We start from the raw sequence: 25852 nt of genomic DNA on the forward strand, positions 1-25852 counted from the left end.
ATCAGTCCACTAGGTGGAAAACTTGCTGCTAGTTTCAGTAAGTGAGCTGCTTAAAAGAGAGTTCACTGAAGAAAATAGTCAGTAGAAAGAAAATTGCCTTTATCCTGGCTCAGACCTGGACACTGTCCTTTGACTGTTTTGAATTATTTTTCTCCTTCCTTGAAATATGAATAATGTAAACAATTATCTAATGAAATAGGATACAAATCAGCATTTGTTAAAGATATATCACTTTAATTTCTCATCTTGTGATAAGAAAAAATTTATGTGAAAATACGCTTTTTTTCTGGTGTAATTGGAACCTGATGTTGTAGAAAGTTTGAAGGTGCTTCATATATCCCACAGGCACAGTCTATGTGCGTCCTCAGGTACAATATTGGCAATGATCACAGACTGTTTAAAAGAAAGTAATTCAGAACTTCAACAACTGAAGCAGTGTAAAACTCAACCTCTAATTAGCACATTTTCATGGGAAAATTTCAGCTCAGTGGTTTTGCAGATCTTGCTTTTGTTCTTGAGATTTTATTGTCTGATGACAAGTTCACCTGATTGTACTATATCCACTGTGGGAAAACCAGCATAGAGGCTGCTGAGTTTTTCCCTTTCATGTTTTTACTTTAAGATGCCAGTGGGACCTAATGAAAAAAAACCTAATTAACAGCTGAACACATTTAATGCAAATATCGAAGTTCTCTGCAGTTCAGTTGTGATTTTTTTTACAATTGGAGGGAAAGGGAATAAATTGTTTTACTTGGATAAATATACTGAGTAATTCCTTCAGTGAATGGCCATGCCAGCTGGTGGCAGAATAGGCACCTATTAAATGGCAACATCTCCTGTGGAGCCTCTTCTGGCACAATTCTTTGTAGAGCTGAAAACAGTTAGTTCATATAAAATACCCTACAACAGTGTCTGCACAGCTGGAATCTTTTGGTCAATGAAGTTGGTTTCTGGGTAAGGGTCAGTTAATCCATGCTGAGGGCCTTACCAAACCATTCAGCAATATGTGTTGCATTTCAGAGAGAACTTATGGAGGAATTTATAACCAGAAAGCTGTTGGGCTTTTGGGAGCAACGTGTATTTGCTTAAAAAATTCAAATCCATTTAGAGCTTTGGTAGGAGGAATAATCTTTGTGTCAGCTGATGACAATTAATCTGAGAAAACAAAATTATATCTTGTAGTCTTTTCAAATTAAATTATCACTTTAGTTTATTCAGAGAGTTGACAGACGGAAAAGGGGAGTTAACTGTGCTGTTCAACTTCTCCCTTGGGTCATTTTTTGAATGTAAGTTCTGTGTGCTTCTTACTCCACCATGTGGCACTGAGATTTAGTGCTAGACAGTTACTGCTACCCAACAGTTTCTACTTACTGACTCATTTTGAGTACAGCTAAAGAGGCTGTATTGAGACAAAACAATCTAACAGCAACTGCACAGATAAATCAGTTCATATTCCTCAAGGTGTAATGATGAAAAAAGCGGGAATGAGGTAAAGCCTGAAACAATTTTCCAGAAGTAAAGATTATTTTTGTATGCTTAGTCTCATTATTCCAAAGTCTCTTTAATGTCTCTTTTCTGAAGAAAATATAAGAAATTAAGTCATCATCACAGGAATTTGCCAGTTACACTTTTTTTTTTTTCCAAATACTCTGTAACTGACAAAAAAAAAAAAAAAAGAATAAAAAAGAATAAAAAAAGAAATCTCTACTGAAAATACCACATTTATATGACATAATATTTTTCAGATAGTTATTTGCAGTTTTGTTAGTAAATAACTTCTTGCAGGAGACAGAAACTCCACTTTTTACATCTTAGTCTGAGTGATTACATGGCAGTTTTTATACCATGTATTACCCAAGAGATCCAAGTGTTCTCTCTTCAAGGAACTACCTGTTCCTAATGTATTACCTGGTGTTTCCATAAATCTTCACTTTAGGATGGAAAGCCTTTCAAAGTCTTTCATTAAACTTCCCATGGAGAAAAACAGGCCATTCATGTTGAGGATTTGGCCAGGTTTTTATGGTCACAGAGTGAAAATAACCTTTTTGTACAACAATAGGCTTTTTAAACCAGGGTTTTCATTAGTAAACAGGAATTTAGTGAATTGATTTTCTGCAATGGACTTTAAAGAGAGAGAGAAATCAGAAGAAAAAAAAGGATGAGTGTGGTTAATTGTAGCAACTTTATTTTAACCTAATCCTTTTGCTGTAGCAGAGTTTAATGAACTATATTCCATTATATTTAGCTTTTTCATGGTGGAACTTTATAAATAAAATTGAGACTAGTAAATTGGCCGTTGTCATTACAGTGGATACCCATAAGAAATATTTCATCTCTTTGTTCAGGTGACATGAGGCCTCCCAGTCTCCTCTCAGAAGGTGTTAATATATGTATCACTTCTATCTTTCCTCATCTGGATTTGTTCAGCTTTTGTCAACTTATCAATCTGATGATCTTGGTGGCATAATCAATGTCAAATGCAAAGTAATTCACAGAATCACTTAGGTTGGAAAAGACCTTCAAGATCATCGAGTCCAACCATTAACCCTACTCTACCAAGTCCAGCACTAAGCCCTATTTCTAAGTGCCAAATTTAGACGACTTTAAAACACATCCAGGGAAGGTGGCTCAACCACCTCCCTGAGCAGCATGTTCCAATGTCTAACAACCATTTCAGTGAAAAACTTCTTCCTAATATCATGTCTAAACTTCCCATAGTGCATTTCCTTGAGGCCTTTTCCTTTTGTTCTATCACCAGTTACTTGTGAGAAGAGACCCACACCTACCTCTTTACAATGTCCTTTCAGGTGGTTACAACATCCTTTCAGGTAGTTCCTCCCTGTGTTATAAATTTCTGGACACTAATATGCAATGCAATACATTGAGGTCCAGTGACATGATATTAAGATGTCTTGGAGGATAATGTGCAGTTATAATACACATCTCCTGTGACCTGGCCCTGTTCCTGAAGTAACAAAACTGACAGTCTTCTTCCTTCTTAGGCAGTAGATAAAATAGACAAGATGTTTCCCTGGTTCTGGGGTGGAAAATTATATCCCTGACTTGCCATGAGTTGGCAAAATTGAATGAAAGGAGACGTCATGGGCAGGTGTTATAATTTATCTTCTGTCTGGTCAGAACTGGTTAAATCTTTCATCCTCTGAGCAGCTGTAATGAATACAAAAACTCTTTTCTTGCTGTAATCCTTACTTTTATTGTAAGGTTTGCTATAACGGTTTGTTCACTCTAATTCTGTATTTTGCTGTCAGAGCAGCTAATTACTATCCTGCAGAGCAATTTAAAAAAAAGTAAAATAGAACAATATCCATGGGGTGTCCCATAATATCTAATTGCTTAAACACTACTCTTATCTGTGTTGCCTTGTTCTGACCTATTCAGATAAGAACAGTTCAAGAATATGGTTTCTCAAGTGTTTCTCAGGTTGAACAAAGTAAACTCAAAAATACAACCAAAAATTGATTAATTGATGAGATGCAGAAGCACCAGTTGAAATATTGGATGTAATACAGTATATTTTTCTGACATTCGGACTTGCTTCTTCCTTGTATATACATTTCTGACTTCCAAGATAATTTTGGCTTTAGGAGCTAAATGTTAAGTCTTTATAGCTGGTCTTCAGTGCATCTGAGAAATATTTGTCTACCAAAAAAAAAAAAATAAATAAAGCTGAAATCACTTTTTCATGTAGGATAATGGCATGTAATACCTTTCGTGGTGGAGAAATACCTTTCTTTATTTCATAGGGTAATTATTCTCAGTGGTACTTGTTTAGCAATTCTGATAATAACAGTTTTTCATTTTTAAAAAATTTTTAAAAAATTGAAAGTGTGAATCACTCTATGTTGTATCAATGTACATTATGGGAATTCTTTTCCATTACATTTCCAATAATACTTAAGTTAATGGTGCTGTTCAAGGTTGATTTATGGTGAACCAACATAGCTGGTGCTTTTATTGTGATTGATTGCACACTGGTTTTGCAGGAGATAACTAGAAATGTGTATTATAAAATTGATTAAGTTAGTATATTAATAAACTACATGTCATTATGCATATCTCATCTCTATTTGCCATATCTACAGATACTGAACATAGATTCTGGTCAGAAATGCACCACAAAGTGTATAGAGGTAACACAACTCCATGAGACTAGGACATACAGGATACTTTGATCAGTTTTCTCTTAAGTCTCACTGGTGAAAAAAATAAGAAATGTGAATAGTGAAACAAGTAACTTTTCTATTTATATTTTTATTTTCTATGATTAATTTTTAAGTTTCTTCCTAGTAGTTGGGAATAGAAGATAGTTGCTTTCCTTCAGAATAAAGAAATCTGTAATTTTTTTTTGCCTACAATTTCCTTGGCAAAATTATGTCATTGTTGTCACAGTCTCAGTTATAAAGGTTTAAGCAGGAGAAGAAGGTTTTAAGATGAAGAGAAACTAAAAAGGGTGATGAACAAGTAATTCTTTGAATAGTTTCTTCTAATAACCCAGTATATAGTGAAATACTTTTTAAAAATATCTTTCAAAATCAACTGTTCCAAATAATATTAGCAACATAAACATTTTCTTCAAACCCAGCTGATAATTGCCTTTGTTTTCCAATAGAAAATACAATCTGAATTAACGAGTCATGAGATTAATTTGGAAGAGATGAAGAAACAAAACCGAGGTAAAGATGCTGGCAGAAGAGTGCTTTCCCAAATTGATGTGGCACAGGTACACAAATCCTTTTTCATCATTGTGCAGTGCCTTTGGTGGTAAATCACGTTACAAGATTTGTCTTTACTTACTTTTTTCCTGAAGAGCATTCTCACTTATAAATAAATAACATATGCATTTCTCTTTTTTTAGCACTAAGTAACATTTCTAATTTGAGGTATATTTGTTCTAATATATTACTTCAGTTGTCTAGACAGAAAGTAAGCAGTTATGAAAAAAAGTAATTGCAATGCGATTGTTAAACAACTGTTAAGTGACTATATTTATCCTGGCTTTGTAGTACTGTAGTCGAGAGTTACATTCTGATTTTTAAAGATAAGGAAAAAGGACAATTGGCAAAACAAAAGTCTATTTCTGCCGTAGTGATTTAAGACCTAGTAAGTACTATAAGGCTAAGAATTGTTATGTGAAAGTTAATTATTTTCTGAGGAAGGGCTGTTTTTGGAAATTTAGTGGTAAATTTTTTGCAGAAGGAAGTTATGCAGCAGACAAATTACATTCTTGTTTCTTTAATACTCTCATCTGTCTTTTAAGGTAAACAGACTTTTAAGAGTAAAAAGATAGTAAGTTGACTCCCCTTACTGCATTACTAATTCCTAGTGATATTTTAACATTATTTAATGTAATAAAATATTAAGGAATGCCAGATTTCTAAAAATATTTCATGAACTCTATTTTTGCTTTCTAATAACTGTGTATCCTTTGCTTCTAAAGAAGACATTTTCCTCAGATTGAAAGAAAAAAAAAAAAAAAGTTGTGGGCTTTCCTTTTCTCCTATCAATTGTTGCTGTGCTCTGTATCTAGACCAACCAGGTTTGCCTGTTGACCGTGAAATTTGAGTATTGCCATAAATTCAGCTGACTACGTAATTTAAGTTTTTAAGAATTCTTATGTTACTCCTCACCAAAGATCCCTCTAGCCCAAAACCCATATCTTCAGTAGTAGCCAGAAGAGAGTGATGAGGTACAGCAAGTTGAACATTATGTGATACTCCCCCAGTGATTTGCAACTGAGCAACTTCTGGGTCGGAGGTATTTAAAAGCTCGTGTCTAAATACTTTCTGAAGTCTTGTAAATTGCTGGAATCCTCAACTTCGTTTGAGAGCTAGTTACACGATTTAACTGGATGTTATGTGAAGTAGTCTTTCCTTTTTTTTTAATTTTATTTTTAGATACCTCTGTAAGCATTGAACTTGCTGTCACCTTATCCATAAATTTTTAGAAACTGTTAATAAGCATTTGCTAGTCAGCCTCCTGCATAGCACTAATTTTACTCCCCTTCAGTTCTCTTTTCCAGAATGATTACTATGTTAAATCTTACTGAGAAATTTAGATGCATATCTTTGATTGTCCTGTCATTCTCCTCTACACATTTTCTATTTGTATGTTTTTTTGAGATGAGATGATCGAAGTGGCACACATTATTCAAACATGATCTAGCTTTATTAAATTGTTTTTATACTAGCAAATATTTACTTTTTTGTTCTTTATGTTCCTAATCATTCCAAATACCCACATTTCTTGTTAGGCTTCTTTTAAGTAATTGAGCTGATATGTTCTTAATACTGTCAGAGATAAATATAAGTATATAATAAAACTATTATAGTTATCTATTTTAACTTCAATGAGATTGCTAATAGATAATTTAGATCCCACTTGTTTTATATCAAACGTAGTGTTTGATAAGTATTGCTTAATTTTTAGATGGATTAAATATAATCTGCTTAGTATTTTTTTCCTAAAGATTCTCAGTATTATGAAACTCATCAGTGACTCTTCACAGATGTCTTTCATTTTATGTGCCATTAATACCATCGTGCTCTCTCTTTTCTGGATCATTTTTAATGTATTGACCAACACAAATTGTAATAGATATGATGCGGCATTGCAAACTTCCCAAGTTCAAGTGTCTCAAAGAGATGAAAAACTAATTAACGATGAATTTATTGTATGCAAACACACTAGAGAAAAAAAAAGACCATTTATTAACTACCCTTTGTTTCCTCTTTTTATTCAGTTGTTCAGTTATTCATTGAGGGAATGAACTTCATTTCTTACCCCACTGGATTTCAGTTTCATTATTTTATAGGGGAAGGTTTTGGAAGGAACTGCTGGAAATCCACACAGTTCTCTGTTACCCAGAATTGTCTTCTGCTTATGATTCCTTTCCTCCTTTGCAGAAATCTAATAGAAGTGGGAAGCCTTTTTAGTCATGCTTATGTATAGGGTAATTCTATTCCTTGTACTTTTTCTTAAGTTTGTGTGGTACGGGCAACACTGTATTGATAAAAACTGTCCAGTACCTGAAGATAAAAAAAGATAAATCGTGTTTTTGTAGATGCTGAGTTCCTATTACTTACCTGTTTCTTAATGATGTGTTTTTTTTCAAATGGTTGAAAAACTTATTCTACTAGTACTTTGTTCTATATTTCTAAAGAGAAATCAGTTCTTATTCAAGTAGACAATTAAAATGCTCTATCTTAATTTATTCTTAATTATTTCCCCTCCCCCAGAAGTTGGGATTGTGTGAGCAAGCAGTATGGACAAAGATAACAAAATCTGAAAATTGTGAAATTAGAAGTCCGGCTTGTCATATGCTTTTCTGCCTTCAATTTCCTTTGTTTTTACTCTAGGTTATGTTTCTTAAAAATTAAATAGATACTAATTTTATTCTCTAAATTTCAGGTTTTATGCTAGACCCACTTACTGCCCAACCACTTTATCTTGGTTTCTTTGAGGGACAAAAAGCTATTAAAACCCCTTTCACTTCCCACACCACAACATATTACATATTAGAAAATATTAAATCTTCCTTTCTTCACTTGAGTAAATAAGCCCACTGGTTCTGCAGTATCCAGTGCTCTGGATGAAATAAGAATTTTTTTCCTCCTGTGTATCTTTGCTTCTGGTATTTTCTAAAAAAAAAAACAAAAAAACACAAAAAGGAAGTGCGGATTGATAATTAATTCTAAGTGTTTAGAAATGTGTCTAAGTGTTGTTTTGATTTCACATTTACTATTCACCATGCTTACTTTTCAGAAAAAGCTGCAGGATGTCTCCATGAAGTTCCGCTTGTTTCAGAAGCCAGCCAACTTTGAACAGCGCTTACAAGAATGTAAAAGAATTTTAGATGAGGTGAAATTGCAGGTGCCCAGATTGGAAATGAAGAGTGTTGAGCAGGAAGTGGTACAATCACAGTTGGATCATTGCATGGTGAATATTTAAACATGCTGTCTACTTGTTTCCTGCCTGTACTGCCTTTGAAATTTAAAGTATTTTCAATGGCAATGTCAATATGTCTTTGGTCTATACTTGAAAAGATTCTGCAAAAGTTTTAAGAGCAAAGCTAAACAATGAAAATTGTAGGAACCTTTTTAGTTAAAATTACTTTCAAGGAGAAAAGGATAGAGAAGAAGGCGTTGATCCTCCTTGTCCTACTTCTCTTTTTTTGCAAATGAAGCTAGAAGAACATTGTACACTTAAAATAGTATTCAATTTCAAAGTTTCCCAGGAAATAATAGCACAGTGAAATAGTTCTTAAAATCATACAGTAACTTTTATCCTGTGTCTATGTTGTTCTCTTCTGTCATGGCAAGTCCTCTCTGAAGCTTGGGATGCTAATTAAATCAGTGAAAAATGTTCAAAAGTTGAATTTATGTGGAAAAAACTAAAAATTAGAGTGTTGTCCTGAATTCAAGATGAAAAACAAAGTAGCTGTTACTCATAAAAAAAAAAAAATAAAAAATCAAAGTATTCTCATTTCAATGAACTTCAAAACGGTGGTCATGCACTCTCACTATGTGATGAGGTCAGTCAGGATCTGTTTCTAATTCCCCCTTCCAATCTTACATATGATTTTATCTCCCTGGATTGGCTCTATTTTCCACAATATTCTATGGTCATGGAACTCTGTGATGTAAGCAAAAAAGATGTTGCAGTGCAGAAATCTATTCTATCCAAAAACACAAAACATAAAGGAAAACTATGGATTACAGCTTCCATGAGATGGCATGCTGCAACTTTCTTGCAGCTGAAGATCAAAAGATTACCTGAGTATGTCCTAAATAATATGAGGAAAATCTGTATGTATCCCTTTAATATCCCTGTAATCCTGTATCCCTTTACTGTTGAAGGGAAGTAACGATAAAGATGAACACTGAGCTTGATAGTAATAAAATGGAGATTTTAACAGCAAAAATCAGAACTAATCAGATCCTTATCTTCAGCTCTTCTGTTGTTTTTGTTTGCTGTTTTGTTTGTGTTTTGTTTGGGTTTTTTTTCTGGAGCGATGGCATACCTGAAGATGTTTCTGGGGTTTTTTTCCTCTCAGCCTCCTTCGGATGTAAAAGCAAGAAATTAAGTTTAAAAATAAGCATGAAACAAGTGAATATTATTTCTTAGCATCTTTGGTTTTTCTTCAGTTTTCCTTAACTTTATGTTTTTATCAGAAAGTCTTGGAATTAGGAGCCCTGTACTGAATTAAAGTAGCTTCACTTGGCAGCTAGCTTTTGCAGCTCTGTCATATTCCATGTCAGACTTACAGTGTTTTTAGAGCATCTTTATCTACAAAGAATCTCATAATGTTTCCACTTTAAAAAAAAAAACTAGTCTCATCAGATGTTAGCCAGTGTTCATCATGCAACAGCTTCCTAATCTTTTGACAAACTTTCAGTGATGAAGATTGTATTTATCATATTAAGCACCTAGAAAGCAGCTGGACTCTATACATGCTACCTTTAAGTAAATTAAATAATAACCATGTTAAGAATTGTCTTCGTAATTAAATTTAGTTTATGGAGAAAATGCACTTGGATTTTTTTTGTTGTTGTCAGATGTGCTGGAACAAAAAGTCTTGTCCTTACTCTCCAGATTTACTAGACACAGTTTTCACTGCAAGAGATGCTGCTACTGAAAGAAAAGCTTAAAAAAATACAGATGAAAAAAAGTATAGTTCAATTGAAGTATATAGGAGAGTAAGTTTATCTTCCAGCACATGATGGCAATATGCTGGAACAGAATTAAGCTAGACTTCTCAACAGCTTCAGTTTTGCCATTCTTCACATACCTGTGGGGTAATCATAGAATGGTAGTAATAGACACTGTGTAACTCTGTAGAGTCTTTCTCCATAGTGGAGATGAGTGAAAATTCCATGCTATGGCAGAGTTTATTCTTAGATTGAAAAGAAAAATAAGTTCAACTGTTTTAACTAAGCTCTTCTTAAATCAATGAAAATTGGGCATTTTTGTGGCTGTTTAATGCCTTAAGTTAACAAGTCATACATATAAGTGATGACACGAGCTTTCTGCACATGGGAAGAAAGAATTCTTTTTTTCCTAGTGTCATTCATTGGAAATATTAGGGACATGTATTGTGTTAACAGATTGCCTGCATCCCATCACTTCCTGAACAGCTGTTTTTCCCCTGAAATAGTGCAGGAAAATTATATTCTTTGGCTTAACCTCATTACATTATTTTTTCATGTCATTTCTAAAATTATTTATTTTTTTGAACAGTATTACAATCAGTAAATCTAGGGGAAGTCCTCTATCTCTTGATTTAGTAGTATGAAAATCTGTCAGACATGCACATGAGTTTAGTGACTATTTGTAGTTAAAGTACATCTAACAAGCTGTATGAGTTGACAGAAGACATCTTTTTTTTTAAAAAATATTGCATTATGTGCATCAATTTGAAAACAACCTTTGACATATCTTAAAACAATCATTGATGATGTGTACTTTCTTGTCTACAAGCTTTCTAACTTTATTTTTGTGACAAATCTTCAAAGCCACTGTTAGTAAAGATAAGGTGTTTTGATTCTGATTGAGAAACTGATGATTTTTTCTCATAAACCTTTTTTAATACACGCACAAACTCAGGATGAGTTTTCTCTAACCTTAGGTCACATTCCATGGTACCTCTCAACTCCTTTAGCTTTCAAGTGGGAGTGGAAGGTGCTCAGATGGTGCATAACGTTGTTTTTATACCGCAAATAAAGCCAAGTCTTCTAGTGCATCTTTATAATGCCTCCAACAGTCTTTTCTGGTTTACTTAGTTTAATAGTAGTATTTCTCTTTCATATTTCAATTTTATTAGAAATTATATAAAAGCCTGAGTGAAGTGAAGTCTGAAGTGGAAACGGTTATAAAAACCGGGAGGCAGATTGTTCAAAAGCAACAGACAGAGAACCCAAAAGAACTGGATGAAAGGCTTACAGCTTTGAAGTTGCAATATAATGAATTGGGTGCAAAGGTAAGCTCTGTGTTTTCAATACAAAACTATTCCCTCTTTTTAACTGGCAAAGTGAAGAAGAATCTCGGTATGGTAAGCAAACAGGCTTTTTTATTGGTTCCTTTCCAAACCCTCACATTTTCTAAACAGTGGGAAAGAATGAAGGCAAAATCAGTCATCAGGATGGCTATTTGAGTTGCTCTGAGAAAAAATAACGTACTAGAAAAACATAAAATTCCTTTAATACAATTTAAAAATATACTTTCCTCATCCATAATTTATTGTTTTTCCTACCAGTTGATTGGTTTTTACAGGTCAGAGAGGGAAGGTTGTTTCATTTTAATGACTCAAGCACTTGTTTCAAAACACTTCAGGTCAGAAAAATACTTAAATATTTTTTGTGGTTGTTTGTTGGTTTTTTTTTTCACATTTTACTTAAAGAGCTACGTCATAAAAGAAAGAATTCTACCCCTTGATCTTCTTCCGCCTTGGCTTAACAGATCATTAAGTATACCATTGCCATTTATTGCTGTTCAAAAAAATCTGTTGACCAAAAATTCTTGCCACTGCACCTTTCTTTAGGAGACGTTTGTGTACCATTCTGCTTTGCTTCTTCTGCACTTGAGTTTACGTACACATATACCAGCAAACATTTGTTCAGGATTTAGTCATCTGTCATCCTCCATTCCATAGGGATTATCAAATCTCTTCATGTTGTGCAAAAGTGAATCATCATCCCTTGAGCTCTGTGATGAGGAATGTATTGCCTTGGAATACAGCTTTTAAAATAATATGAATAATCTGATATTTGTGCAGTACTTTGACCTCCTCATGAATGTCAACATATAATTAGGAGCACTAGATGAATAATTGCCCAATATTCTTCTTTACAATCTCAGCTTCACCTACAGGAAAAAAAAAAAAAAAAGTTCTCAAAAACTGACAGACTTTTACTTAATGATGCCAATGATGTTATTTATCTATAATTAACCTTGTAGAATCAGTCCATATTAATTTCCTGAGCACAGTCATTATTTGTGTAAAATTTCAATCTATACCTCATATATTTCTTTATCAATTCATATACATGTAAATACACTTTCCAACAATGGAATGTTTTTGCTTATTCGGTTTTTCCTAAAAGCCAACTAGACAGTGGGAAAGTCAGACCACTAACCAATGTTAACAAGACTGTAATTGAAAAAATAACCACTGTGTGTCAATCCCTAAAGTCTTAATATTCTGGGTCTTCATTATCCATTATGTTGCCTGCTCCTGAAGTACCATCTTCTGCAAGGACCTTTGTGCTCTGAAGAGGAGCTGCAGCATTGTCCTAAAGACTTCACACAAATAGTTCAATTAATAACTGTCCTTCATTACTCTGTTTCATTCCTCTTGCCCTCATTGAAACTATCCACAGAACAGCTAAAAACTGTAGGATTAAATTTGGTGCTGTAATTGGCTGAATGAAATTTGTGAATGACAGATACAGTTGTCTGTTCTAAAATTTATATACTTCCAATGTATGAAATAGGACAGAATGCAAATTCTTTCTTAGATTATAAATTATTTGAATCAGAAATAATTACTAGCTAGGAAAATGAGGTAACACTGGGAGTCCGTCTGTGGTTCAAACACACAAGGATAATCACTAACTACAATATGATAAAACAATTAGAGAAATGTTACTTTTGACAGAGATACTGCTCATTTGAATCACCTGAATTCAAACAGTTCTCTTGTTAGAAAATAAAGGTATTAAGAGACATCAGTCTTTTGAGTGTCAAGAAAACTGAAGAGTCTGCTTCATTAAGGTGTGGATAGCTATTTGAGATTAGATAATAGATTTTGTTTCCTCAGTAATTGAGAAAGTACTGTAGCCTTTATTCCTACATTATGTTTAAAGTAACAGCAGACAGGTTCCATTGTCTTAGAAACCTCTCTTAACTAATGAAGGGGTAAAAATATGCCATTAGTGAATTGAAGAAAGGCATATTGTGAATTAATGGGTCTCAGAAATCTGCAGTGTTGTTTAGCTTTGCTATCCTAGATTTATTTTCTTGTGTTTACTTTTATGCAGCAGGGTAGTTAAGAGCTTTAGAGAGGGTCACAAAAAAACAGAGAAATAAAACTGAAAGAATCAATTAGCCATTATCAGCCCTAAGTGATTGCATTGAGTTAAAGTCTGCTCTTTAAGAAAAAAAAATATAATTTTATATATATATATATATATATATATAATAGCTCTAACAAATATTAAGTTTCAGGACTGAAATCTATAATCAGAGTGAAAAACACATCTTAAAGTGTAAACTCTTTTGTGTGATTTCATATATAGTACTTCAGGAGGACCCTCGTATATGAAACAGTTCTTAACCACATTTTTAAGCATGTGGAAGGCTTTAATTTAAACATGTGCTGAGCTGTGCTCTCAAATGGACTGGAAAATTATGATAATCTCTAATAATTTCATTCAATACCTACAGTATTTTTTTCAATGTATTTTGGCGTATCATAGCTTGAGACGTTGTGAACCTAGGAATTCTTCACGTTATGAAGAGTGAGAAGGTGTGGTGTGTTTTTTTTTTAACTTGTTCCTTTAGTTTTTTGCTTATACATATATTGATATAGTTACCTGTGAATAGTACCAGTTGCTTAGATACCTTAAATCTCCTAGATGCTTAAGCCTCTCTTTGGTCTAGGAATGAGTTTTGACTGTTCAGAACATGTTTGCCCTTCATTTTTCACCAGATATGGTTTAAAGACCTGATCAATACTTTTGAAGCTTTAGTAGTGGCCCCAGTGTAAGTAGGTTTGAGATTAATTTGCCAGAAAGCTAAATATCATTTGAATATCATGGAGTAGTAGTTACATTTATGATAAATATTCCATGCCTGTTCTTCGTTATGTATTCACTTACCCTTGTTTTCTGTCTCTCTGACATAAGCATGAATACATGTATACATGCAAACAACTGTATTTCATCTTAGGTAGCTTGTTAGTTGTGAGTGGTTGTGTGGTCACACACTTGTTTCAAATCTCTCTGTGGCAAATAATCAGAACAGGGAGCTGGACTGTAAAAAAAAAAAAAAAATTTGGTAATAATGTTCTTGCTGCTAAGGATATTGCATGCATTCAGGGCTATTACAAGGTCAGATCTTTCCTCACAATCCCAATGCTGCACAGGAATTTCTGGCTGTAAGGCTAAAAGACTGTAAAATACCTTTCCCCCCCCCCCAACTTGAAATACCTGCTTCTGTCATTTTACTTTTACCTATCATATCCAAGAATTCTTGCGAGTAAACTATTTTAACATAAGTAAAATAGCTTTAAAATATGGAGAAAATGTATAGAGATAGTTTGATTTAACTTTATGATACAGAAGGCCTTCAGAGGGCACTGTTTCCTATTTTTCTTTAGAAATACTATCTTAACTTTTGAAGTACAAACAGCAACTGATATATACAAGGCATATGGAAATAGTGTAGAATTATTGGTATTATAGACAGAATGTACAGATGTATTTATCAACACAAATAATATTTCTGTCTTTGGGCATGTATCAGTAACTTCATTTTATAGTATACCAGATGTTTAGAATTCTTACACAGGCAATCATGCTTAGGGTAATGCACTTTGCATTGTGTTGCTGCTAAGTACTTGCAAATAGTTAATGACTATTAATACCCATCAGAAGAACTGGTATAAAACATACATGAATTCTTGGCTCCATGAGTGAATGGAGCTATAAAAAGCTGAGTTTTATGGTCCTTCCCAGGGATTTACCTCTTGACCTGAGTGTAAATTCTGAGGTCTCATTTAGTAAATTTGGCATACACAAAAGCGCATAAAGCCTGTTCAGTGAATTAGGAATGTTCTGAGATTTCAGGAGTAAGCCTCTACAGAGTGATAATACATGATTAGGGGCACTTTATTCCTTATTCCCTGGGCAAATCTGGTTTGTTTACTCAGGGATAGCAAAAGCCATGTACCTAACCTTACAACATTTTACTACATTTTTAAACCTCAAACTCTCCTTGGCAGTAGAGATAGGAATCAATGTGATCATTATGCCACTACCTGTACTCAAACAGTGTCAAAACCCAAAATAGTTTTAGTGGATAATGATACCAGTTTTGGATACCTGACATGACTGTAGACTTTTTTCTTTTCCTTTTTCTTTTTTTTAAATTTAAATTACTTAAATAAAGATCAGTGGCCAAAATTGTGCTTGATTACTTGCTTAATTACATACAAGGTAATTGACTATTTATTTTGAATATTAGTGACATACTGAGCATTTTTATTCCACCTTCTTTGATTTGGCTTTTTTAAACTTCAGGACATAATTTATTCATTTTTATTTTCTACCTACTTGTTGCCTAATGTCTAGTGTGGCACAGGTTACCATCTAAGATCTCTCCATTTACTCTTCTGCCTTCTCTACTAATTCCCTCTCTCTCCCTGAATATGCTCAAGGGCTTCCAGGGAAGATTGTGCTTCCCCTAATCCTCCAGGTAAGAGTGTTAAGTGCAATGTAAGACACTCCAGAAAACTCAGTCTTCCTTCCAGGTACCATGCTATATGCTTAAAAGTATTGAACAAATAAACCAGAGATTTTCCATAATACTTCATGCACAAAACATTCACCATATGAAAAGGCTACCTGAAAAGCTGCCAGGGTGAAGTGATAAATAAGGTGAGCTAGAAGACTCAAAGCTGGTGGTGGAGGGTAAGACTTAGGATGGTCTGAAAGGTCAGAAGTTGCGAAGAAGGCAGAAAGATGCTGCAAATAAGTCCATGGTGAGGACTCCCATCTAAGAGACTGGGAATCAGTTCCATGGGATGTGACCTTGGACTTGATTTGGATGAAAGGTTTCAGGGACATGTGGACAAAGCTGTGAGGAAACTAGAAGGGAGAAAACAGACTATGGATATGGAGGAAGAATTTGAAAGAGGACTATGATAAAAAATGGAGGACTGGAAAAGTCCTATTGCAGGATGGCTGTGAGTCAGACTGCATGCTGGGAACAATGTTTTTCACGATAAAGTGGCAGAAATATTTTTTTTTATGAAGTGGTGAGAGCAACAGAGCTTAGTAAGGAATGTGTCAAAGAATATAATGTAAATGTACGAATTGTCCTGCAGTGATCCAAATTAATGTTATTAAACCATGGAGAGGATTTACTAATGATATGTGTTTCTGCTGATTCTGAATTTATTTTTCAATTTGCTTTGGAAAAAGAATTACAAATTCCTAAGCAAAGTCCCTACATTTAAAGAGTATTAAACAACAAAATAATATGATGAGAAATTAAAAACTTAAAGTTAACTGTGCTGCTTTATTTGACATAATACTGTGACTTTTGCATTTCAAGATATTTGGGGTTCTTTGACAGATATTTATTTTTTCTCCTATCTACTGTAGATACATAGAAAAAATCTTGAGGATTCAGTATCACTACATGCCCATAATATGAAAATATACTCTTTGAAAGTCTTTGACATCTATTTTGTATCTTGAGGAAAGCCTATTAATTCAGTTGTTCCAAATTAGTTTTCTATACATTACTTCAAAACAGAGGCGGAGGCGTCATGGAATCATAGAATGGTTTGGGCTGAAAGGAACCTTAAAGATTATCTAGTCTGCTGTGACTTCAAACTCAATGTGTCTTTGTGCACATACTTTGGTTATAGCTGTTTGCATTCTAGGAAACTGCAGATACTGAGAGAACTAAGGCAAGCTATAACTATATTAAAGGTGCAAGTTGGTTTGTGAAAATGCAAGTTAAGCTTTTATAGAAAAGTGATGTATAGAATATGGTTTATAAAATTTACTAGAACAGCTTGATTGAAGAGTTAAGAAAATCTTTCTTTCTGCAGGTGACAGAAAAAAAGCAAGAGTTAGAGAAATGCTTGAAATTGTCCCGGAAGCTACGAAAAGAAATTAATGCTATGACAGAATGGCTTGCAGCGACAGATGTGGAACTGACAAAGAGATCAGCTGTGCAGGGGATGCCTAGCAATTTGGATGCTGAAATTGCCTGGGGCAAGGTAACAATGTAACACACACTGTTCTTTTATATATCTCAGTTTAGGCATATTACAGAAGGATAGGTTTCTTTCTTGATAAAGAGAATAAAAATTCTGGTGTTTTAATGAGTTGAACTTTGTAATTGTTACGGCATGATCTCAGCCTAAAGTACATTCTCAGAAAAGTTTAAACCACATTTTTTCTGCATATATCAGTAGCATAATTCACCTTCATATTACAATAACCTTCTCTGAGATGAATTTAAAGTTAGGATTCCTTTTTTCAGAATACTTATCCGGTATCTGTGTAAATACAGATCCCTTTCTCTCTCGTCCCATTCTGCTCATGATTAGAAAAGCATTAAGCAGTAAAATAGCTGCAGTGGATGAAAAATTAAGGATGTCAGAACAGTGTATATTCCGCATGTTCAGATAGCAGCCAGGAGGTGGTATATTTGTTTTCTTATCCTGTTTGGTTTGTATCACATTCATTTTCATTCTGGGAGCTTCTTACTTCCATAAGACTTCACCTTGAACTCTTTTTTTAGGTTAAAACTCAAAGCCTAAAATGAAACTTTGAAAATTACTACGAGAGCCTCAGTTTAGATAAAAGTCCTTCAAAATCACTGAGGAACACAGAAGTTCTATATCAAACTGCTTATCTCTGTCTGATGTTAAGATTTAGCACAATATCATTCAACACTAGCTAATCTAGTTTATATTCTGTATGTGTAATAAAATTGTAATCTGACTCAGAACAGAAGCAAATCAAATCATCATTATACACACATACCAAAATATGTGCTTTAGAGGAAACTGCTCAATGTTATCCAAAGCTTCAAAATTTCAAATAATTATGGGCAGCCAGCAGAATCTTGGATAAGCATTCCTATATAATTTCAAAACAAAAAAACCAAAATCCTACCTTAAACTGTGTTTTTTATTTATGCACGAATTTACCAGTTCTGCCTTATTTCATAGGAAGATTCCTTTAAACATTTAACAGCTTCACCATGCATTATAGAAACAGTAATGAATAATACACAGGCAACCTCACTAAGGGTTTTTTTCAGATTGTGCAGATTAAAGGCACTGGAGTAAAATTTGGTCTTTGGTTTGATTTTTTGTTTCGCTTTCTATTTTCTTCAAGTGCCCCTTTCAAGCTTCTGAAGTTGACAAAATATCTTCAACTTTGAAATGCACTGATGACTTACAAACTTCTAACGATTTTTTTAAAGTCTACAAGTCTTTGAATTGTTAGGGTTTTGTTCACTTTTTTGTCTGTAAGAATGAGAATATTTTAACAGCAGTATTCAAAATAGATTAAGATCAACTTTTGCTGTTACCTTACGATTACTGCTTTGACTATTGCTGCTTTGACTTTTCAAATCAAAAGCTCAATCCCTAAAAAGACCCATTGCTGCTTGATGTTCTCTCATTTTCACTTGCTGTTTTTTCTACAGTAAAGTGTGCACGGTTCCTATAGTTGTTTTTGATTGAAATTGTGATCTTAAAATTCTTAACAAAGGACAAGTGTCAGATTTTTAAGAGATGGGTTAGACAACTATATGGTCTTTGTGCCCCCAAACTAACCTGCCAGTTACTCAAGTCTATTTACCCAGTCATGAAAATAAGAATAATCTTTGGTGGTGTTAAACTACACAGTACAGTTGTACTGGAACAGAAATACACATTGTCATGTTCCTGTATGCATGTTCAGGAAAGTTAATCCAGATGTATATAGCTTCACAGCAGTTTAAATAAAAACATTTGTCCTTAATATAATTTAATTTTTAGATGTGAACCTTAATGCTTGAGAAGTTGCATAATTAGAACCTAAGCACTGATTATGACTGCAGTTCCACAGTGGGAAGTCCTTATTGTATCTCACAATTATTACAAGTACAATATATTTTTATTTTATGACAATCAAAAAAGGTAAAAAGTGGTAATTAAAATAAGAAATATTAACACTAAAATATTTCAGACAGAAGAACCTCTCTACCTACTAATCTTAAGGAACTCCATTAAGTAGTGTGAATTTTCACAAGGAATTGATGCCTAAAGGATTGCAAGAAAAACTGGTAAAAAGTGTTTTTTGATTTCACTCCTGCCGAAAGCCTTCACTGCATTCTAAATTCATATAGCACCTCATCTCTTTTCCTTCAGTCAATGCAACATTTAAATAATAATAAACAAACAACTTTGGACAAGAGCAGCTGCCTCATGTTGAAGTATATACATACTGTCTTTCAGAATTTCTTTATTAAAACTCTCTTTAGGAAATATAAACCAACATGGACGTATATAACCAGACTTTTAATTCTGAGCAATCCAACAGATACTATAGGTGGCAAGTCCTGGCCTTCCAAATGTGTTTGCAGGAATTATGCAGTGTAGATATGCGTTTCCCTGAAGAATCTGCTCCCCCTGAAAGACAGGAATTGCTGCATGTTATCTTGGACACTTGAGAATTCTTGTTAGGGCTTAATAAATAAGTGTGATTCTGATACTCCTATGTGGATTTCAATGAGGCATCATACAAAAGCATACATCAATAATTCAGTCCCCAGAACCCAGGCCTCACAGTATCTGATTAATGTCACAGCTTTGGGCTTTGGACTTCCTGGGTAAGAAGGCTGCTGAAAACAGTAACCGATCTTACGATATGCACTGGGAGATGAATTAAGCCCAGCAGATTGCCATTGTGAGGAAAGTCTGCAGAAAAACTAAGATGCAAAATGGAGGGGGAGAGAGAACTCAATAGTGTGAATGAATTGAAAATTGGATATATGCTGCTGTCAATATAGCTAAGTCCAGAGCTCATAATCTTTTTTCTTTACAGCACAAGAAAGCAGTTATATTTATTGCTGCACTTATTACTAATTCATTTTCAGTACCCAAGACTTCTTAAAAGCCAAAGGAACTCAGATGGTTTCAAAGATAATTATGGCGGTTAAAATGAAACAATCATACATATGAATATTGTCTTCAATGTATAAACATGTAGAAATAAAAAGCAATGTCGATCTGAAGTAGGACATCATGTTCAAGAAAAATGACATTAATTCGGACAGGAAGAGAAGTGTGTTGTTTGATGGTGTCTAGAATTTTTCTAAGGATGGAATAGTAACTTAGCTGAGTTATGTGACATGAGATGGGCAATCTACTGAAGACTGTAAATCTTGCCTTTTTACTCAGTAGAGACAAACAAAATCTTTCCATTTGAATTTGATTCTATTATAGTAGGTAAGAAAAATGACATGGGTGGAATGACAAGCATTAAACATTGTATATTGTATATTAGAAATCCATTTATAATTAGAAGTCTGATTTAGTGAACAGATTTATCATTGTGGTGTTTATTTGTATTTTAATCAGGAACTGGCCTGATACAAACTAGATTGCCAGGAAACCATGTTCTCAAAAAGGAAATGGCAGGTGTTATTACTAGGAAAAATTATGTAGCGCTCCCTACTATCAGCAGTATGAGTCTGCCAGTGCTTTAGTTTAATATTTTAGCACAGTGTATACTATCAGTGAGTATAAAGTTGACTTGAAGTACTTGGAATTACATTACCTAACACATTTAGCAACATATTTCCTGTCAGTAAAATCAGTAAAAGAAAATAAACTGAAAATTGTGTCAACTGATTCATATTCAATGGCCAGAATGCAATAAAACTAAAAGATGTGCTGTGAATAAACAAATAAACGTGTATTGTCAGCCACTGAGATGGCCATCATGTCAGCTTCTGATTAATTCTGTAATATATCCTGTGAGAGTTGAGCCACCTAACTCATTTCTATTAGAGAGGTTCAAATTGCAAAAATTACTTCCAAGTAATCTACTGTGCACAGGTAGTGTGGGGGCCATAAAACTTTTCTTCAGTCATTTGTTGGTGTTGAATGTTTTTTTAATCTACCTATGTTAATGACCAGCACTATTTAATCACAATTTTCGTTTGTTTGAAAAAAAAAAAACAGTAGAATTTGATACATGCTAGTTATATAATTATAAAGTATAGCTTAGAGGCTCTCTGCACCATGTTGTAAGAAAAAGCCATACCTATCTAGCTTCTGTTTTCAAATGTCATTTGTTCCTAGTTGGTATTTGCTAGTGTGAAGAAGGTTATGGTTTTCACTCCTGTATGAAACATCAAGTAAAAAACCAAACCAACTAAACAAACAAAAAGATCACCCCAAAATTATTAGTATTTCTTAGTAAACTGAAAGATAAAGTGTGCCCAGTACAATGGGTCAGAGCAAGCTGTGAATCCCACTCCAGCTGTACATGGCTGCATAGGGAACTGCATTTATTTGTACTAGCTTGATTCATCCTGTCATCCTCTGGACTCATTCAAAATAGGTAAAATACTATTGTATGCAACTAAAAATGTCTTATGAATTGTCAGTAAAGCTTGTCCACATGCCTTTCAACATTGCAAGCATTGTCTGCTTCTGCCTGAGTTTCAAGCATCCCTTTTTTGGTTTGGTTTTGTTTTTTCCTTAAACAAAGCATTTATATTACACTACAACTTCTTTTCTGAACTTTCAATGGAAAAGAACTGGTCTAGTGAAGCTCAGGTGGTCTTATCTCCCTCTTCTTCTTCTGGAATTACTGTGATGGGGATTAAAAACTTGTCACCTGAGTCATGCTCTACATGCAGAGTTTTAACTGAGAAGAAGGATCTCTCTGATTGCTTTCTGGGTGGCTGGGAACCTAGAAGCCTAGAAGTAAATTATGTGACCCTACATATAATTTAAATTTATTAATATGAGGTAAGATAACTGTGGGAAAAGCTGATGGAAATCTGATCTGATTGCACTGCATGTGTATTTTAACAATTCAAGCTTAGATGTGCTATGGATAATAGCTTATTTTAGTGAAATCCCAAGTGAATGGAGTGACAAGATGCATTTCTATAGCTAAGAATCAAGAAATCTAGCAGGAGAGAACATGGTTTCTGCTGAGAAAGATTGCATTGAAAAATACTAAAGGAATGTTAATACTTCACTAGAGTATTTTCTCTGGAGTTCTCTAAGTATTGAGATGTCATCATGATACTTTATTAATGTTCCATTTATTGTGCAAGATTTATGTGCTATTTGATAACTATACTATTTTATTATATGCAAGGTAACATTAAGCATCTCAATATGAATATGTTAAAATATGGATCCTTGCTTAATAATTAAGTATTAAAGCTATATTTTGAACACTGTATTGAGGGATAATTCACACTTTAAAAAATGAAGCTATTACCAAAAATGTGAGAATATGGAGAATATTTACAATGTTCTTAAGTTTCTTCAGAGCTAAAGAGAAACAATTTACTTTTACTGCTCTTCACAAAATGTTTTTGCTTCCAATAGGAAGCAAGAGTATTCTTTCAAGTATGAACTTACTGACTGTTTTAATATTTTGTGTTCTATTTGTGGAGAATTTTCTAAACTTTTCAGAACTTTCATGTTTTTATTGTGCCCATGTAGGCAACACGGAAGGAGATTGAGAAACGCCAGGTCCATCTTAAGAGCATCAGTGATTTAGGAGAGAATTTGAAGACAGTGCTGAAAGGAAAAGAAAGTCTAGTGGAGGATAAACTCACCCTCCTGAACAGTAATTGGATAGCAGTAACTTCACGTGCTGAGGAATGGTTCAATCTGTTACTGGTAAGGAAAATGGATTTGTTCACATAGAGGAAATGTGGGTGCCCAGTGAAAGATGCTTGGCCTTAAAAGAATGCTTTTTCTGGTGCCCTGGGTACACATATTGAATACATAGGTACACAGACAATCATACTGATTTTCTGATTTAGTACATTGTGTATATTTCTCGAGTCTTGTTTGTTAGCTCTCCCTGTTCCTGTGTGACTTGGGATTTCCTGGAATATTTTTTTTTCCCCTAATGAATAAAATGCAGTTTCTCCCCATGGACCTAAACTGTCTGAATGTCAATCAAGTGAAAGAAATATTCAAGTAAGTTGAATAAGTCTTGGTATTGATACCTTGTCTGCTTTTGGCTGTATTATCATTTCTGTTTGAAAAAGGAGTACAGTCAGGAAACAAGTCCCTGCTTGCATGTTGGTTTGGTCCACAGGGTATCTTTGTTGTGTGTGAACTAGATTAATTTCAGAGGTGACTAAATCTGAAGCTGAGAGTGCACTCCTAATGTGCTCGAGGACTATGATTTGGTCTTTCAGAACTGCACAGTGTTTTGTGGGGCCTGTTTTGGAGGCAATACTTAGTTAAGGACACCAGATTAAGCTTAGTCCAAAGTGATATCCCTAAACCACATTTAATTTAGATTCAGGTATCCCAGTCTCAGCTACTTCAAACTGCTCATATTCACATAACTACATTCTAACTTCAAATTAATTCTACCATGGAGAGATGGCAGCTTGAACTCTTACAGTGGAGTCTTAAATGTTTGCCAGAATGCTTTGGGAAATCCTGTATTCTGTTTCTGGTGCTGAGAGAATGAAGCAAAACTGAAGTGGTTCTTGAGAATATGTTAGCCTTTGTCATGACTTTTCAGAGCTTGAAGTGCAAGAGGTCCGCTAGAGTGTGTGTGACTACTTTACGGATGTCTCTGTGATCCATTACAGCATTACTACATGACCTCTTTGGCTGTATGCAGTATATAAGTACAAGCACCTGGTTATGCCTGTTTTATTTGGAAAACAGGCATTTCATTCAGTACGATGTAGGTGCTCAGCTTCAATATGGAACTGATCATAACAAATATAAAGGAGTTTATAGACTAATATAGGCATGTGTTCCTCTGCTATCTTTTTACTTTGTATTCTACAGTTACTGTATAACATGCACAAGTTTAATTTAATAATATATGCATATTTGCCACAGTTTACAAGTTTGTAAACACAGAAAACCGATATTTTGTTAGTCTACCAGTGGTAGCCACTGCAACACGTCAGTGAGCTGTTCCTTTTGACAATAAAGGTATTGCTTATTGTTATTCCAAACTACACATTGGTCACCTGGAGTTCTGAGGGAGATATGCACAGATGTCATTCTAGTGAGCTCACCAAAAAAGGTGTTTAAAATAAGGAGGGGAAAAAAAAAAAAGAATTCTTAGAATATCAACTAAAACAGCTTTCTAAAAAAGCAGTGTCAAAGCCGAGCAATTAGATGGAATACAAATAAAAGTTTTATATATAAAGCTCCCATTCTTGATTGTGACTTTTCAAGGGCATCTTCATTTCCACCTTAGCTTGAATCAATTTAGTGGCTTTCCAAGATGAGTTCTATAGCTGAGTTCTTGGGAAACTCTTCACCTCCACTAGGTCTGGTTGTCAGCTTCCTGTTCCTCTCAGCAGTCTGGCTGAGCTGCAGACACCTGTGTCTTGCTGCAACTTTATCACCCTCCTGCCTGTCACTTTGGAAGCTTCTCTCTCTCTTAGTATGTATTTTTAAAGAAACATAATATAGAAACTGAGAGCACACAAACAGCAGTTTTTACATTTCACAAAACAAGCAGTTACAGTATAAAAGAAACAAATTTAATTTAATATTGTATGCGTGTTTGCCACGTTGGCATAATTACAGCTGTTCTTTCAGTTCTGGCTACTGTTTTGTATGTAGTATTTACCTTTTCCACATACAGGAATATCAAAAGCACATGGAAGCTTTTGATCAGAATGTAGCTAATGTCACAACTTGGATGTATCGTGCTGAAATACTGTTGGATGAATCTGATAAACAAAAGTCCCAGCAAAAAGAGGAAATTCTTAAGGTAAAAAATTGTGATTTTCTGGAAAGCATTAATTTTATTCTGAAAAGGAATCTGTCAAAACTAGCGTGTTTTGAAAGGTATCACAAGTTGATTTACGTAATTTTTTTTTTGTGATAAAGCTACCCTCTGGCAGCTTTTAGATTACTTAATCATTTTGCACTGCATTGCGAAAGTTCCCTGCAGAAATTAAATGGGATATGTTCTTCTAAATCTTAGGGACTTCCTGGTGAGTACAACAGCACCTTATTAAACCTATGTGTGCTGGAAAAGACTCCTTAAACACACTTGGTCAAACAAAATCCTTTTTTCCAGTGTTCTTCATTTGTTATTGGTTTTCTGTGATACTTTTCTGACATCTATTGTGTCTCTATGTCTGTGTTTGATATCTCTGTCATATGATTGTTTTAATTTTATAAACACTGTTTGCATCGTTGCCAGGCCAACACCATAGACAAGAATATTATATGGTGAACTAGTGGTGTAATAATGTCTTAGAATATTGATCAGAAGGGGTTTTTGGTCCATTGCATAATTTTAAAGTATCTCATTTAAAATACCTTTTTTGTTAAGATTAAACAACTTCAAATTATTATCTATATGCAGGGGGGGTTTCTTCTGAAATTAATGTGAGGTTTTACTTTGTACTGAATGCTATGGTCGGTGCATAGTATATGAGGAACAGTTTACAAATCAAAATCAGAATTGTATTCCTAGCAGTAACATAATTATGCCATTTACTAAAGCAAAACTTTAGAAATTACAGTGCAGAGCATAAATCAATGCCTCATTGATCTCAGCAGGATTACACAACAGACTTGTAGTTGAATTAACAATTTGGCCACCATCAGGTATAAAGTACAGTTGTCTTTGCCATCAATACAGGTATATATATTTGTCTTTCACAAAGGCACTTCATACAGGCAGTGAAATGTAATTCTTAATGTCCAACTGTGTGTACGATTCATGAGTGCCTGGCTATCTTTTTTAGCCTCTGCCCATTCTGAAATATATTGTTAAGATTATTTTTGCAGAGGAAGATGGTATGTATAGAAAAAATATCCTCTGGATTCTCTCTGATCATTTTTCCC

General features: G+C 34.2%; 1 protein-coding gene across 6 annotated transcripts in view; it reads left to right on the top strand.

Moving 5' to 3' along the window:
• Positions 1–25852, top strand: part of DMD (dystrophin) — a 1087789-nt gene that overhangs the window by 432735 nt on the left and 629202 nt on the right. For 5 of the 6 annotated variants that reach the window (XM_051641663.1, XM_051641654.1, XM_051641680.1 and 2 more), the window contains 6 exons: positions 4631–4741; positions 7783–7956; positions 10841–10996; positions 16859–17029; positions 22502–22681; positions 24636–24764. In XM_051641663.1, the coding sequence (XP_051497623.1) occupies positions 4631–4741; positions 7783–7956; positions 10841–10996; positions 16859–17029; positions 22502–22681; positions 24636–24764 (921 nt within the window). Of the gene's footprint in view, positions 1–4630; positions 4742–7782; positions 7957–10840; positions 10997–16858; positions 17030–22501; positions 22682–24635; positions 24765–25852 lie in introns of those variants that run through there. The other variant, XM_051641697.1, reaches the window with a different exon arrangement.

Source organism: Apus apus, chromosome 1, assembly GCF_020740795.1.
Source record: "Apus apus isolate bApuApu2 chromosome 1, bApuApu2.pri.cur, whole genome shotgun sequence".
In the NCBI taxonomy this organism is placed as follows: domain Eukaryota; kingdom Metazoa; phylum Chordata; class Aves; order Apodiformes; family Apodidae; genus Apus; species Apus apus.